Source organism: Desmodus rotundus, chromosome 1 (assembly GCF_022682495.2).
Source record: "Desmodus rotundus isolate HL8 chromosome 1, HLdesRot8A.1, whole genome shotgun sequence".
NCBI classification, from domain to species: domain Eukaryota; kingdom Metazoa; phylum Chordata; class Mammalia; order Chiroptera; family Phyllostomidae; genus Desmodus; species Desmodus rotundus.
The window spans coordinates 36,298,594-36,316,178 of NC_071387.1; the positions used below are offsets into that span (position 1 = coordinate 36,298,594).

General features: G+C 39.7%; 1 protein-coding gene, 1 non-coding gene and 1 pseudogene across 4 annotated transcripts in view; 1 reads left to right on the top strand and 2 right to left on the bottom strand.

Annotated features, from left to right (window-relative positions):
* Positions 1-17,585, top strand: part of KIF27 (kinesin family member 27) — an 80,034-nt gene that overhangs the window by 10,451 nt on the left and 51,998 nt on the right. For all 3 annotated transcript variants that reach the window (XM_053923518.1, XM_053923521.1, XM_024560096.3), the window contains exons 3-5: positions 758-958; positions 7,504-8,465; positions 12,431-12,574. In XM_053923518.1, the coding sequence (XP_053779493.1) occupies positions 758-958; positions 7,504-8,465; positions 12,431-12,574 (1,307 nt within the window). The remainder of the gene's footprint in view (positions 1-757; positions 959-7,503; positions 8,466-12,430; positions 12,575-17,585) is intronic.
* On the bottom strand, positions 1,742-4,391 carry LOC112304340 (large ribosomal subunit protein P1 pseudogene; annotated as a pseudogene).
* On the bottom strand, positions 9,620-9,726 carry LOC112304631 (U6 spliceosomal RNA). Its single transcript, XR_002974764.1, has one exon. It is a non-coding gene; the product is annotated as a U6 spliceosomal RNA (small nuclear RNA).

The following is a 17,585-nucleotide window of genomic DNA, read 5'->3' on the forward strand; positions in this document are numbered from 1 at the left end:
GCAACTTACTGCTGTCCCCCATGCTCTCATCTCGCTCAGAGTAAAACCCGAAGTCTACAAGGAGTGACATGTTCTGGCTTCTGTCACCTCTGTGACCTCATCGCCAGCCACTGTCCCCTTGCTCTCTCTGTTTCAGCCACACTGTCCTCCTTGTTTATGGATCACACCAATTTGGTGTCTTTGTACTGGCTGCTCTCTGTGCCCAGGTCACTCTCCCCTCACATACCCACGTGGTTCCTCTGCTACCTCTTTCAAATCTTTGCTCAAGTGTCAGATTTTCAATGAAGCGCATCATGACTTTCCTACTGAAAGTGGCAAACACCTCCCACCTAAGTGCACTCACACTTCCACTCCCTTTTACTCTGTTCTGTCTTTTATCTGGGCATACCCATCACTTTTAATAGACCACTTAAATCATTTACCTGTTACTGTGTTTTGCTGTTGCCTGTCTTTCCTCAGTACAGCCCCACAGGGGAAGGGATTTTTTTATTGTGTTTTGCTAACTAATGGTTCCCAGGCTCCTAGAATACCGCCTGACACATGGACAGCACTAAGTAAATATTTGTTAAATGAATGCACGAGTGAATTTTGAATGAGGGCATGCATGTGAAAAATTTTACCTATGAATTCTGCAGTTACAGTTTAAAAGATTTATAATATAGAGAATTGTAAGAAGAAATGTATTGCTTGTAAATCTTATGTTGTAGCTTTTCTTAAATTTTAAGTTTAATATGTGACTTCTTTTTTAAATTTTCAGCTTCAGTTGTGGAGGATCAAAAGGGCATCATTCCTCGAGCTATCCAAGAAATATTTCAAAACATCTCTGAAAATCCGAGCACTGACTTTAAAATAAAAGTGTCTTATATAGAAGTATATAAGGAAGACCTAAGAGATCTTCTAGAATTGGAGACATCTATGAAGGATCTTCACATCCGAGAAGATGAAAAAGGAAACACAGGTAAAGTAGCCTACTTACTTGGTAGCTGTCTTTAGCAAATAGATAAGATTCAGTTTCAGTTTAATTCAGCTTCTGGGTATATTCCAGGGAAGCTTTAAAAACACACAGAAGCAAAACGAATTTGTTTTTACTTTAAAATTGAACGGCTTATTGATTAACAATATCAGTTAAATCTCCCAGGTGATTTAACTAGTTCAACTAGCGGTTAAGATGAAGTTATTAAGTTGTAATTAGTACTTATTTCCTATGATTGCATTGCACTGTTTCACGCATCTCCCCCCGACCCCCATCCCGCATCTGACCTTAAGGGAGACTGTGAAATCCTCTAAATTAGCTTTGTACTTTTTTTCCTCTTGATTACCTGAAGATTGGGGATGGCTTCTTCCTTTGGTGTTCACCCAAGTTGATCCAGAATTCTTTCTCCTTTGGTGGTTGTCCCAGTATACCTATTGCATGCTTTTTTTTTTTTCAAGTGTAGAGAGTTTATGTGTTTGCTTCTCCATAGTGACATTTTCTTGTCCTTTGTTGTGCTTCTCAAGGTCTGATACCCTGTGCTTAACACATTAATCTTATGAAATATCCATTTGTTTGGAAATGGGAGAAGGCTAGGAGGGGTGGGTTAAAATGCAAGTATTTTAAAGAATAGTACTTTCTGCTTTTCTGACTTAAAAGGTGACATGTTCTATTTAGAACACTTAGGAAACAGAAAAGTATAAGGAAGAAAGTTAAAGATCATTTTGTTTTCAGGATTCAGCTTTTTATTGAATGTGTTGCAAAAGAGGGTTAGTCAAAAAGGCCAAAGCCCATGTCATTAAAAGACCCCTCAGATTCTTCTTTCTTTGCTTCCACTTTCTTTTCCTCAGCTGAGGAGGCAGAGGTGGAGGGGCAGGACCTCCTGCTGTTCCTCCTTCTGGGGGCAGGACTAGCTGCAGGGGCAGGTCCAGCAGCCCCTACATTGCAGATGAGGCTCCCAATGTTGACATGGGCCAGTGTCTTTGCAGACAAGCTAGGCCCTGTAAGGTTCAACATTTACACCAGCTGCTTTAGTGAGGGCACTGATCTTATCCTCCTGGCAGCATCATGTAGCACCTCATCGTCACCTCATTGTCTTGTAGGATAAGAGCCAAGCAGATGCAGGCAAGCCCCAAGACAAAGGCCACGGTGTGGGCAGTGCTGCCAGGAGGAGTAGTGCTAGTTGCTGGGTGAAGTGAGGGCCTCCCAGATTTCTTTTTCTATGCATGTATAATTGTTATTTATTTATTTTCATTTTTGAATTTAAAAAATTTTAATCCTCATTCAAGGATAATGCTTACTGATTTTGGAGAGAGAGGAGGAAGGGAGAGAGAGAAAAAGGAGAGAGAAAGAAACATCAATGTGAGAAACATCAGTCAGGTACCTCCTCAATGCATCCTGACTAGGGATCAAACCTGAAGCCTAGGTATGTGCCCTGACCGGGAATTGAACCCACAGCCTTTTGATGTAAAGGACAATGCTCCAACCAACTGAGCCACCTGGCTGGGACTATATAATTGTTTCTTAATGTACTTGCGTCCCCCACATATAGTATTGCATCTAATTTTTTCACTTAATATTTATATTGTAAGCATTTCTACATGTCATTAAATAGTTTTCAACCTGTGACTCTTTGTAGTCATGTGGTAATTTGTCTTCTGAATGAATTATAATAATTTAACACTGTTCCATTGTTGTACATTTAGGCTGTTTCCAAATTTTCACTATTATTTATAACAAATGACTGTTCTTGGATGTCTTCCTCTCCTAGAAAATACATTTAGTAGAACCTTCCAGGAGATAAATGGTCCTGCCAGTGGAGTGACTCCTTGGGGGAGTTTTGTAGTGGCTAGGAAAGTAAGATGGTTATCCATCATTCAAACAGCGGCCTGCAGGGGGCAGTAAAGCTTGTCACCTTAGAGGCTCTGTCCTGGCAGCTCTGGCATTCCTGGATGTTTGAAGAAATTGTTTTTGTTGTTGTTGTTGTTTTTAGAAAGCACATATGGTAGTTTATGAAAGTATTAGCTAATGCAATGCAGTTTTTAAAATTTTTTAATCATTTTTTTAATTACAGTTGACATACATTATTATGTTAGGTATACACCCGTGTTTAGACATTACATGAATTAGTAAGTTATCATCCTGATAAATCTCACGCCCATCTGACACCATCCATAGCTATTAGACTATTATTAACTATATTTCCTATGCTGTATTTTTTGTCCCCGTGACTATTTTGTAACAACCAATTTGTACTTCTTAATCCCTTCACCTTTTAGTCCCTCTCCTGAACCCTCTCCCGAACCCTCTCCCACCTGTCACAGTGTTCTGTGTAACTATGAGTCTTTCTGTTTTGCTTATTCATTTATTTTGATTTTTAGATTCAATTGTTGATAGATATATAGTTGTTGCCATTTTATTCATAGTTTTAATCTTTTCCTTCCTAACATTTCCTATAATACTGGTTTGGTGGTGATGAACTCCTTTAGCTTTTTTCTGTTTGGGAAGCTTTTTATCTGTCCTTTGGTTCTAAACGATAGCTTTGCTGGGTAGAGTAACCTCGGTTGTAGGTCCTTGCTTTTCACGACTCTGAATATTTCTTGCCAGTCCCTTCTGGCCTGCAAAGTTTCTTTTGAGATACCAGCTGAAAGTCTTATTGGAGGTCCCTTGTAGGTAACTAACTGCTTTTCTCTTGCTGCTTTTAAGTTTCTCTCTTTGTATTTAACTTTTGGCATTTTAATTATGCTGTGTCTTGGAGTAAGTCTCTTTGTGTTAATCTTGTTTGGAACTTCTGTGCTTCTTGGACTTGCACATCTATTTCCTTCACCAAGTTAGGGAAGTTTTCTGTCATTATTTTTCCATATAGGTTTCCAGTGTCTTGCTTTCTCTCTTCTCCTTCCAGCACCCCATGATGCAAATATTGGTACACTTGAAGTTGTCCCAGAGGCTCCTTACACTATCTTTGTTTTTTTGGATTCTTTTTTCTTCTTCTTGTTCTGATTGGGTATTTTCTTTTTCCTTATGTTCCAAATCACTGATTTGATTCTCAGCTTCATCCACTCTACTGTTGTTTCCCTGTAAATTATTCTTTAATTAGTGTATCCTTTATTTTTGAGTGGATCTTTTTTATGCTGTTGATGTTTTCACTAAGTTCCTTGAGCATCTTTATAACCAATGTTTAGAATTCTGCATCTAGTAGGTTGCTTGTCTCCATTTTGTTTAGTTCTTTTTCTGGAGTTTTTCTCTGTTCTTTCATTTGGATCACATTTCTTTGTCTCTTCATTTTGTCAGCTTCCCTGTGTTTGTTTCTATGTATTAGGTAGAGCTGCTATTTCTCCCAGGTTTGGTAGAGTGGCCTAATATAGTAGGTGTCCTGTAGGGCCCCTATTACCCAAGCTGGGCACTTGAGTTGCACCTCCATGTGGGCTGTACACACTCCTCTTATAGTTGAGCCTTGGTTTCTGGTTGTACGTCAATAGGAGGGATTTACTCAGGCTGATCAGCTGCATGGACTGGCTGTGACCACTGATCACTGACCTCTGACCACCATGGAGAATCAGCTGCATGGACTGGCTGTGACCACTGATCACTGACCTCTGACCACCGTGGAGGATCAGCTGCAGGGACCCACTCCACAGAGCAGGACTTAATTCAGCAGGACGCAGGTGCCTGTTGAATTCGCCCCTTGAGTGTGTTGCTTGTGTAGGTGGTTGGATGGTGGTGCTTCAGTGTGGTCTGAAGCTGTCCACTTGGTGTGCTGGCTCTGGGGGCTCCCAGAGGTGTAGGCTAAGGTTAGCCACAGCCTGTGTTCTTCCTGGGGCCACCTGGCATAAGCTACAAATTGATCTGCAGATGGCTTCTATTTGTACTGGGCTTAGAGGTGCCAGGCAAGGCCAAGCTGTGAACTGAAGCCCCTGCTGCTAGTCCTAAGCCTGGGGCCACATAGTGAGACATAAGTGGTTCACTAAGGCCAGATACTGCTTGTTTGAGAGAATTTAGGAAAATCTGTAGCATGAGCCAAGATAAGCCATTTGGATGGAAACAGCTTGGATGGGCCCAAAAGTTGGGTAGGGCAGGGCCTCAGGGAATCATCCAGGCAGGGTAAACAGTGTGAGCCAGGTTAGTAGAGTCTCAGATACGATGCCTACCTGCTGACTCTGTGGGAGGAGGGCTTAGAAAAGGAAATATGCCCCCTATCAGCATTTCTGTTTGGGAGAAAGCTGTTGCTCTTAGGCCAAACAATTCTGTTCCTCTCCATGTGTCTCTGGTGTCTTTCGAGCTGCTGCCCCATGCTAGAGCTCAAAGGGAGTAAATTCAAGTAAGTTCATGTGCAGGCCCTTTAAGAGAAACTGCCTGGGACTCCAGAAGCTTCCATTTTCCTCAGACTCAATCCCCACTGGTTTTTACAGCCAGAGGTTATGGGGACTTCTCTTCTTGACTTTGGAACCCTGGGTTGGGACCCCTTGCTCCTCAGAGAGGACCTCTATGACCAAGATATTTCTCTAGATTTTTATCTGCTACACATGGGCGAGGCACCAGCCCCTTCCAAGTCTCCACCCCTCCTACCAGTCCCATGTGTTCCTTAACTCCATCGTTCTAGGACTTTAGAACTCCATCGAAAAAAATCTGCTTGATTTTAGGCGGTCGTGACGATGGTTGTTCTGTAGTTTAGTTGTAATTTTGATGCAGTTGTGGGAGGACATGAGCACCGTCTTTACTTCACCACCATCTTGACCCCAGTTTATTTTTTCTGGACAGAATTCAAACTGGTGTTTTGAGCTTCTATATCTAATGAAATATAATTATGAATGTCTTTATTTTTTATTTTACATGATATTTGTTTAAATTGTCTCACAATATAGAAGTATACGGTGTCACTCCTGATAAACTTAATGATTCCATAGCCATTAGCAGTCCTGCAAAAATTTTGGACGTATGTAACAAACGGTCTTAAGACAAATTGTCGTGTATCTTATATAATGTCCTACAGCCAAAATGCTTTTGTTTGACATATTTATTTAGTTCCTTTGTGTGAAGCAGTGGTTGGTATCTAACCTGCGTGCTGCACCGTTATCATCATCTTTGAAGCTTTTTAAAAAATACTGGTTTCTAGGCACTTTTCAAAGATTCTAATGAATCAGTCTGGGGTGGGGTCAGCATTGGTACTTTCTTTTGTATAAAGCTCCCAGGTGATGTGCAGGTAGGTTTGAAAACCATAGAGAGTACTAAGCTATAGCCTAACACTAGAAAAATTTTATAAAATTTATGCTATGATTTACAGTTATATTGTGATATTTTATAATTGCTGATATTTTAGCTCTGTCTGTAGTTCAGGTACTTTAGAGCTTTAAATGAACCAGGTTGTTAAAAAAGGTGTCATGCTGAAAATAATGTAAGCAAAATGGTTATTTTTCAAAGAAACAGTGGCATGGCAGGGTCTGGATAAACAGGAAGTACAGCACTGTGGTTTGAGCTGAGGATCAGGAGTTCCGCTGCTCTGATTCCAATCCAAAGTCTGCCTACTCCTTCCTGACGTATTTTGGATGTAAACAAATAATGTGGGTAATAGTAAGCTTAGATTATTTTTTGGTTCTTTTTCTACTGTTGAAATAGAAACTTTGTGGCTTGTTTTGAATTGCCATCTCATTCGTTTGCCTTGCACTCTGATATTATGTAGGGCATACCTGTTTTCAAAATGAATAAGTATTTATACTGAAATTTTCATCTGTTATGGGTTGTTACTTGATGATATCAAAACACCTTAAACCTAAGGAGAGCTTGAATAGTAACAAAACTCAAAAGAAAGTAACTTTTAAAAATGAACTATTACTGATTAATTTTGCATTATATAATTAGATTATATAAACTATTATCTTTTAATTAATCCAGTAGATTCCACAAATGAAATACTGGAATAAAGAGGGATTTTTTTTGTCAGCTGTTATTATTTTTAAAAGCTTACCTGAGGATATTTTATTGTTGATTTCCGAGAGAGTAAGGGGTAGGGTGAGAGAGGAAGCGGGGGGGGGGGGGGGAGAGAAAGAGAGGGGGAGAGAGAGAGAGAGAGAGAGAGAGAAACACATCGATGTGAGAAACATTGGTCCATCGCATTCTCGTATGCACCTCCCCTGGGATCGAACCTGCAACCTAGGTATGTACCCTGACTGGGAATCAAGCCTGCTACTTTTTGTTATATGGGAGGATGCTCCCACCAACTGAGCCACCTGGCCAGGATGTGTCATCTGTTTTGAAAAATTGAGCATGATGTGTGCCTACAAAGAAACCAGGTCATTAAAAATGATGTACGGTATGCTGTCTTTTAGAATTTAAACAAAAGGAGTGCTCTCTGTAAAATGTTCTTTGGGAGATTATCTGAAATTATTTAATGTTGATGTGTACTGTTTTTTGAAATACTATTGATTTTTTAAAAGGGACTGTCTTAGCTGGGTAGTCTTGCAAATGATAACTGTTGTGTTTAATTTAACTATACTGGATTTTGATTAAAGCTTGATTTAAAAACTTTCTGTTTTAAGTGATTGTCGGGACCAAGGAGTGCCAGGTGGAGAGTGCGGATGAAGTGATGAGCCTGCTGGAGATGGGGAATGCAGCCCGGCACACAGGTTCCACCCAGATGAACGAACACTCCAGCAGATCCCATGCAATTTTTACAATCAGCATTTGTCAAGTTGTAAAAAATACAGAGGCAACCGAAGACGGATCCTGGTGTTCCCGTCAACATATTGTCTCAAAGTTCCACTTTGTGGATTTGGCTGGATCAGAAAGAGCAACGAAAACAGGGAATACTGGCGAACGGTTCAAAGAATCCATTCAGATCAACAGTGGGTTGCTGGCTTTAGGAAACGTAATAAGTGCTCTTGGGGACCCACGCAGGAAGAACTCACACATCCCATACAGGGATGCTAAAATTACCCGACTTCTGAAAGATTCCCTGGGCGGCAGTGCCAAGACGGTCATGATCACTTGTGTCAGCCCGTCTTCCTTGGATTTTGATGAATCCTTAAATTCTCTCAAATACGCCAACAGAGCACGCAACATCCGAAACAAACCCACCTTAAACTTCAACCCTGAGTCAGACCGGATGGACGAAATGGAATTTGAGATTAAGTTGCTTCGAGAAGCTTTGCAAAGCCAGCAGGCTAGTACTATCAGCCAGACCAGCCAGATCCATCGAGAGGGGACTTCTGAGAAAAACAGGATCCTTTCTCTTGAGGAGCAAGTAGCTCAGCTGCAAGGAGAATGTCTGGGTTACCAAAAGTGTATAGAGGAAGCCTTCACCTTCCTGGTGGAGTTAAAAGATGCTGTCAGACTAAACCAAAAGCAGCAACAAAAACTGCAGGAGTGGTTTAACATGACCCAGGAGGTCAGGAAGGCCCTTCTCAGCTCATTCAGAGGAAGCCGAGGCATTGAAAACCTGGAAGAAGGACCACAGCATGTTACAGTTATCCAGCTGAAGCGAGAGCTGAAGAAATGCCAGGTACTTAGACACTGCTTTTATAAAATAACTTGTCTAAGGACTAAATTTATTTGGGGCAAGTAAGAGTCATTGTAGAATTTGAGAAAATTTTTGAAAGGATTATATGTGAACTCTCATTTGGCTTTGCTCTGTTTCACCTTTTCCTATTGCTTTCTCCTTATAATTCATACCTTTCATGGCTTCTTTTTTTTCTAGTAAAGTGATTTTAATTTGTTACATTTATTAACTACAATTTTGTGGACTCGGTCATTAAATTTAGAGGGAAAAGAAACACAGTTTCAGAAACAAAATCAAGTTGTACTTTATTGAATTTTATCCCTCCATGGGTCAGTGGTTCTTGAAAGAAAAACATATTTCATCCCTTGAGTTTGAGGTACTGATTTTTTAAACAAATCATCATATTTGATAATATTTAAGAAATGTAGGTGTGTACATGTGTATGTATTGCATGTATGTATATTGAGTTCAGAATTACATTTCCCCACTTTTCATTCAAAAAACGTTTACTGAGCCCTGGCTGGTGTGGCTCAGTGGCTTGAGTGCTGACCTGTGAACCAAAGGTTGCTGGTTCAACTCCCAGTCAGGGCACAACCTGGGTTGCAGGCCAGTTCCCAGTAGGGGGCATGCAAGGGTCAAACCACACATTGATGTTTCTCTCCTTTTCTTTCTCCCTCCCTTCTTCCTCTCTAAAAATGAATAAATAAAATCTTAAAAAAAAAAGTCTATTGAGTGAAGATTATGTGTCATGAGAGAAATAATGGAGAGCAAGACATACCTAGTTCTGCTTATGTGGAGTTTGCAATTTGGTGGGCAAATGGATGTTCTGCCAGTTTTTTAAAATAGGAAAACAGTTAAAAATAGAAAAAGTTAAAAAGATAGCTGTCTAGTTAGAAATCTTTCCTCAATATCTTCTTATATAGATTAGAAAAATCCAGTTGTATTATTACTTTTTATTATAGCAATTATTGAAATTCTTGTTTGCAGATTTTTTAAAATATATTTTACTGATTATGCTATTACATTTGTCCCATTTCCCCCCCTTCACTCCACTCCACCCTGCACACCCCCTCCCTCCCACATTCCCCCCGTATAGTTCATGTCCATGGGTCATACATATAAGTTCTTCGGCTTCTACATTTCCTACACTATTCTTAAAAAATATGGAAGGGTTCACGAATTTGCGTGTCATCCTTGCTCGGGGGCCATGCTAATCTTCTCTGTATCGTTCCAGTTTTAGTGTATGTGCTGCCGAAGTGAGTACTGTTTGCAGATTTCTTAAAATCAAGTTTTCCCATTGCAATCTATAGATATTTAACATATTAGAATTAAAACAAAAATTTACACTATTTTATTCAAAACTAACACTAATAATATGATTACATGATTAACATACAGAACATTTTTTCATGAAAAATAGTATTTTCAGAAACAAAAAATTAATAAGAATGCAATTGTTTTACATTTTTGCATTTCTCTTTAAATAGCTGGCTTAATAGAAGACAGGTAGCTTATTAAGGTGGACAAATAAGATAATTTTATTGCTTCATTAAGATATTCTTTTTAAAAATATACTTCTATTTGTTTTTAGAGATCGAGGAAGTGAGGGAGAAGGAGAGGGAGAGAAACATCCATCGTGTGCTCCTAACTGGGGACCTGGGTTGTAATCTAGGCATGTGCCCTGACTGGGAATTCAACTGGCGACCTTTTAGTTCACAGGCCAGCACTCAATCCACTGAACCACACCAGCCAGGGCGTGCTTCATTGAGATATTCTTAAGTAAAGCTGTTATTAGTTTGTATTGGGAGCACCTGGCAGTGAAGTGGAGTTTGGTGACGAACAGTTCCTAACACAAATGGACACAACAGTAATAACTACCCTTGAGGTTGTTGTGAAGATTTTTAAAGCATTAGTTCCCATAAAGTGATGACAAGGTTGACTGGCCTGTAGTAAGGCTCCCTAAAGTTTAGCTTATTTTTATCTCCTTTTATTTATTTTTCACCTGCCTGTGCCTAGGTTATATACATCAGTGGCAGCTAAGGGATTGAACTCAGTAGTCAAGTAGGGCCACAGGCCAGGAGTTACTGTGAAGGCATCGTGCTAAGTTTATCAAGTTTATCTCTTAGGGAGATAGTGGGTCTGTTGGGGGAGAGGCAAAGACATTCTCTTTGCTCAGTCTGCTTCCTTGAGCCTGTTAGGCAAGCAGGTAAGTATTTTTTAAAAAATTCCTAGCTAAGATGATATTATGGGTCTACTCACAGGTGGGATAATAGCTGGATTTGCTCGGGAAGTGTCTCCTTTTTAGAAGCTGTCAGATAATGTTGTAACCTTGATTTTTGCTATTAGTCAATTATCAGAACACTGCATCCCCTCAAAAATAGTTCCTAAGGGACTTTGTTGCTTTTTAAAAAAATTCCAAATGTTAAATACAAGAACAGTACTGAATATGAATATCCTCACTCAACAGTTAAACACTTTTAAATGAATAATAAGCAATAAAATTGTAGTTTCTGAAGCATATGTACCAACATGTGCAGCACTAGGAGAGCAATTATAAGCTTCTCAAATGGACAGTAGACAATAGAAGAAGAAATTAGCTAATGAGAATTACAGTTACATCTTATTTTATAGAAGAGAGAAGTCATGGAGGTTACATAAACATATGGGGTGGTAAGGACTCTCAGTGTGGCATGTTCCCTCCTCATTTGTTTTTTTGAGAATCCCAAGCAGAGAAAGAAGGGAGTAGCCCAAAACCCTCTGTGAACCTGTGGCAAAATCAGGGCTGGCCTCAGTCCACGGGTTCCCAGTGCAGAGGCCCATCCATCTCTGTGCCACTGCCTGAGGAGGCACACACGTACTCTGTTTTCTTGTGAGTCAAATCTTACTTGTAAAGTGAACACTGTTTTGCGAACCAACTATTTGTTCTTGTCCTTTCCTGTGGCTTAGGCTTTGGATCTATATAAGCTCAGGGGTTTAATGTCAGGAATTTGGTTTATCCGCCATGTCATCTTGGGAAAAGGTTTTAATCTCACCGAATTTCAGGTTCTTCATGAAAAAGAAAACATGTTCGTTCAGTGGGATATTTTAAAAATGCCAAGTATTAGTTTTCTTTCTCCTTATTCAACTTAAAAATTGTTTTAAAAGTATTACTTGCATAACCCAATTTATTTGAAAATAGTTGTAAGTCACTAAAAACTAAGAAAAGCAATTGTTTAACCATATTTTCAGACATCTTTGAAATACATAGAAGAAGTGTACAAAAATTAGCAAATGTCCTTTATTTAAACATCATTGGTTTGATCCCAGGTTTTGGCATGGAAAACAAAACAAAACAAAACAAATCCAAATGCATTCTTACACTCTTTAGGTCAGTTTGGAAAATATGACCTTTGATTTTTAAAAGTCCACATTAAGCCCTCGCCGGTGTAGCTCAGTGGATTCGGTGCCGGCCTGCGAACCAAAAGGTTGCTGGTTCAATTCCTAGTCAGGGCACATGCCTGGTGTGCAGGCCAATTGATGTGTCTCTCACACACTGATGTTTCTCTCTCTCTCTCTTTCTCCTTCCTTTACCCTCTCTCTATAAATAAGTAAATAAATAAAATCTTAAAAAAAATAAAAAAAATTAACACCCACATTAAAATCTCATGGAAATTCCAGCAAACTTGTAAAAATCTTGTGGAATGTACTCTAGAACCTGAATAACTGGTTTTCATTTTAAAAGGCAAAAAATAAAAATCAGGAGAATCTTCTCATCTTTATGATAATTCTTATGTTATAGCAATAATAGCGCCTCTCAACTCTTTCTGCCTTCCTTATAAAGAAACCAGAAAATAATTTGAAAATGAATAGGGTAAGAAAAATTCTAAGAGACATTGTCAAGCTGTCATTAAATCACTGCTTTTGTGGTATTATGTGGCCTCTCGAGTATTTTCCATGGTGAATCTCGTGCTTTCTTTCCCTCCTCCTAGTGTGCTCTGGCTGCTGATGAAGTCGTATTCAATGAAAAGGAAATGGAGGTGAAGGAACTAAAGAATCAAGTGCAGATGATGGTGCAGGAAAACAAAGGACATGTTCTATCTTTGAAAGAAGCACAAAAAGTGAATAGATTGCAGGTAGAGTTTCTTAATGCATCTAGTTCGGCAGATTTCATTGGACCAGTACTAACTTAATAGAATAGCATTTAAATGATAAAGAAAATGTTTACAGAAATAGGTTTCAGTTGAACAGTTCTGAACACAAGCACCTAAAAGAATTATTATAGTTTTTCCCTTAAATTGGTGTAAAGGGAAAACATTTTTATTGTTAGTTTAACTTACATTGTTATCTTTTCTTCATTCTTTTCCCTTCCATTGTTTGCCAAGGTAATAGGCAATGTATAATGTTATAAGTTGGACGGCAGGTAATGAGGAAAATAATACAGAACTTTTGTGGTCCTGTCAATGGAATGAGCCCACTTTTTAAGTCACTTAAGGACCAGATGGCAAGTCTGGTTGCCACCAGCTGCAAAAGTAGGTTCACAGTTGCGAGTACGTGACACACAGAGTTTATTCTTGCATTATTATTTATTCTTGTATTATATATTTTTTCATAGGAACAACTATAAACCTACTTTTGCCTGTCCCTGTATATTCTGTGTATGATGAATATTCTTTGTCATTTACATGGTTCCAAATATTTTTTCTCTTTGGCTTTTCACTCTTGATGAGGTCTTTTGATGAAAAGACATATTGCAATCAAATTCAACAATCTTTTCTTTATGGTCAATGATGTTTCTACTCTAACAAGCCTTTCCTTTTCATTTCCTTGAAGGATATTTTCTGTATTATCTTCTAGGAGCTTTATTGTTTTGCCTTTAACATTTAGCTCTACAGTGCTTCTATAATTGATTTTTGTGTATGGGGTAAGGTAAACGTCTTTTTTTTCCTCCATGGAGATACCCATTTGTCCTGTCACCATGTATTGAAGAGACCATTCCTTCACCACTGTCCTGAGTGCTATCTTTGTCTTAAGTCAAGGTTATTTGTGCCTGAATTTATTGTCTATTAAGGGTCTCATATTGTATCCTTGGTTTATCTATCCTTGAAACATTCTCACATTTCTTATTTATTGTAGGTTTATGATAAGTCTAGATCAGGGGTGTCAAACTCATTTTCACCGGGGGCCACATCAGCCTTGTGGTTGCCTTTAAAGGGCCAAATGTAATTTTAGGACTGTATAAATGTCATTACTCCTTAACTAGGGTCAAGGAGCTCTACATTCGGCCCTTTGAAGACAATTGCAAGGCTGATGTGGCCCCCGGTGAAAATGAGTTTGACACCCTGGTCTAGATACTCAGTAAAGCAAGGCCTTTTGCTTCGTTCCCCTAACATCTAAGAATGTCTTGGTTTTTCCATGTAAATTTTGGAATCAACTGTCAAGAGCCACAAAGAAAACCATTTTTTGTGATTTTGATTGGGATTGTGCTGTCTGTAGATTCATTTGGGGAAAATTGACATCTTCTGATTTTGAGTCTTCTAATCCATGAGTATGGTATTTCCCTTTATTACTTAGGTTTCCTTTGTGTGTGTGTGTGTGTGTGTGTGTGTAAGTATTCAACACCTTTTGTTAGACTCATTTCTAGACACTTGATTTAATGTAACTAAATGGGATCTTTTTAAAATTTTGTTTTCTTAATTGTTTGTTGGTATTTATAAATATATTGATTTTAGTATATTGATATACCCAGCAGCCTGACCAAAATTACTTTTTAAAAATTATATTTTATTGATTATGCCTTTACAGTTGTTACAGTTTTTTCCCCCTTTGCCCCCTCCACTCAGCAGCCCCCACTCCCTCAGGCAATCCCCACACCATTGTTCATGTCCATGGGTCAAGCATATAAGTTCTTTGGACACCCCATTTCCTAAACTGTACTCTACATTCCCATGGCTATTCTGTAACTACCTATCTGTACTTCTTAATCCCCTCACCTCCTCACCCATTCCTCACATTTCCCTCCCAGCTGGCAACCATCAAAATGCTCTCTGTCTCCATAATTTTGTCTCTCTTCTTCTTGTTTGCTTAATTTATTTTTTAGATTCAATTGTTGATAGATATGTATTTATTGCTATTTTATTGTTTATAGTGTTGATCTTCTTTTTCTTAAATAAGCCCCTTTAACATTTCATATATTAATGGTTTGGTGATGATGAACTCCTTTAGTTTTTTCTTGTTGGGGAAGCTCTTTATCTGCCCTTTGATTCTAAATGATATCTCTGCAGGGTGGAGCAGTCTTGGCTGTAGGTCCCTGCTTTCCATGACTTTGAATATTTCTTGCCAATCCCTTCTAGCCTGCAAAGTTTCTTTTGAGAAATCAGCTGAGAGTCTTATGGAAATTCCCCTGTAGGTAACTAACTGCTTTTCTCTTGCTGCTTTTAAGATTCTATCTTTATCTTTAACCTTTGGCATTTTAATTATGATGTGTCTTGTAGTGGACCTCTTTGCCTCCATCTTGTTTGGGACTCTCTGTGTTTCCTGGACTTGCATGTCTATTTTCTTCATCAAGTTAGGGAACTTTTCTTTCATTTTTTTTTTTTCTCCAAATAGATTTCCAGTTTCTAGCTCTTTCTCTTCTCATTCTGGAACCCCTATGATGTGAATGTTGGACCTCTTGCAGTTGTCCCAGAGACTGCTTACACTATCCTCCGTTTTTTGGATTCTTTTTTCTTCTTCTTGTTCTGATTGGTTGTTTTTTGCTTCCTTATGTCCCAAGACATTGATTTGATTCTCAGCTTCATCCACTCTACTGTTGTTTCCCTGTAAATGTTCTTTATTTCAGTTAGTGTATCCTTCATGGCTGACTGGATTGTTTTTATGCTGTTGAGGTCCTCACTAAGTTCCTTGAGCATCCTTATGACCAGTGATTTGAACTCTGCATCTGATAGATTGCTTTTCTCCATTTTGTTTAGTTTTTTTCCTGGAGTTTTGATCTGTTCTTTCATTTGGGCCATGTTTTTTTGTCTCCTCATTTTGGCAGCCTCCCTGTGTTTGTTTCTATGTATTAGGTGGAGCTGCTATGACTCCCTGTCTTGGTAGTGCAACCTAATGTAGTAGGTGTCCTGTAGGGTCCAGTGGCACAGCTTCCCCATCACCTAAGCTGTGTACTCGAGGTGCACCCTTTGTGTGGGCTGAGTACCCCCTCCTTTTGTACTTGAGCCTTGGTTGCTGTTGGCAGGTCAATGGGAGGGATTTACCCAGGCCAGTCAGCTGCAGGGACTGGCTCTGACCACTGACCACCAACCTCTGCCTTCTGTGGAGGATCAGCTGTGCAGGGTCAGGTTGGTGGTGCTCTGATGTGGTTTGTAGCTGTCCACTGGGTGCACAGGCCCTGATGTCCTGGGTGTTGCAGTCCAAGGTCAGCCTCTGCCTGTTGTCTGCCCTGGCCTACCCTGAATGATCTGTAAAGCAATCTGAGATGGTTGCTACTTGTGCTGGGCTTGGAGGTTCCCAGGGGAAGCTAAGCTGTGAATCTAGGCTGCCTGCTGCAAATGCTGGACCCAGGGCCACTTAGTAAGAGGTACAGGGACTGGGGCTCACTGAGACTGGCTGTTGTTTGTTTGAGAAGATTCACAAAGACATGAAGCATGAGCCAAGACCAGGCATTCATGTGCAGTGGCTTTCACTGTTAACAGCTTGGTTGGACCTATAAGTTGGGTGGGATGGAGTCTCTAGTGATCTCCAGGGCAGGGCAAATAGTGTTAGCCAGGTTGATGGAGTCTCAGGTATGGCACCTGCCTGCCAGCCCTGTGGCTCTGTGTGGGGAAAGATCAGAATAGGGACAGTTTCCTCTGCCTGCCTTTCTCTCTGGGAGAAAGCTGTCCCCCATCTCTTGCCTTGATGCCAGACACCTCAGTTCCTCCCTGTATGCCACAGGTGTCTTTCATGCTGCTACCGTGGTGTTGGAGCTCACAGGAGTGAGTCTGATTAGGTGAGTCTGTGTGTGGGTTCTTTAAGAGGAAGTGCTTGGGGCTCCAGAAGTTTTTTCTGACTCAATCCCCACTGTTTTTTGCAGCCAGAAGTTATGGGGACTTATCTTTTTGGCACTGGAACCCTGGGCTGGGGTAGCTGGTGTGGAGCTGGAACTGCTTGCTTCCAAGATATCCTTCTGGAATTTTTATCAACTGCATGTGGATGTGGGACCAGCCCATTCCGCGTCTCCATTCCTTCTACCAGTCTGGATGCATGTGGTTTCTTTAATTCCATAGTTGTTGGACTTCCATTGAACTCTGTTTGTGATGGTTCTGTGTGATGGTTGTTCTATAGTTTAGTTGTAATTTGATGTGGTTGTGTAAAGAGGCAAGCTATATTTACCTACACCTCCCTATTGACCAGAAGTCCTGAATTCACTTTTTAATTTTACTATTTATGTAAATTCTTTTGTATTTTTGTTTATAATTGTGTCATCTGCAAATGATGACAGTTTTATGTCTTCCTTTATAATCCTTATACCTTTTCCTTTTTCTTAACTTTCTTCTTTGGCCGGGATCTTCAATACAGTGTTAAATACACGTGATAGCAAGCGTTTTTTCTTGTTTCCAATTATAGAGGAAAAGCTTTCATTATTGAGTACCATGTTAGCTGTGGCTATTTTTTATTTACCTTTTATCAAAGTCTGGAGGAAACCGGGCACAAAATTCCAAGAGTTTTCTCCCAGGGGAGTTCCATGGATGTGCTTAATTCCCCCAGCAGTGGTTGGGACAAGACATATGAAACGTTGTTTCCCAGGGAAACTCAGAAGAGGCTCAGTGCCTGCAGTTTTTATTGAAGGCACTCTCTGCCCGGCACGTACCAACGTTCCAGACTACCGGAAGGAGGGCAGGTGTGCGGCACAGACCACATGGTCTGCACAGACAATTTGAGCACACCGAGCCACTCTCATCTAAGCTTATCTTTGCCTATATTCCACATTCAGTTCAGAATATTTCCTAGTTTTTATTGTGACTTTTTTCTTTGACCTCTGGGTTATATAGTTATTTTATTTCTAACACACGGAGGATTTTTAAAAAATAATTTTTGGCTTAATTGCATTGTGGTCCTTATGATTTCAGTCCTTCGAATATGTTGAAATTTGCTGTATGACTCAAT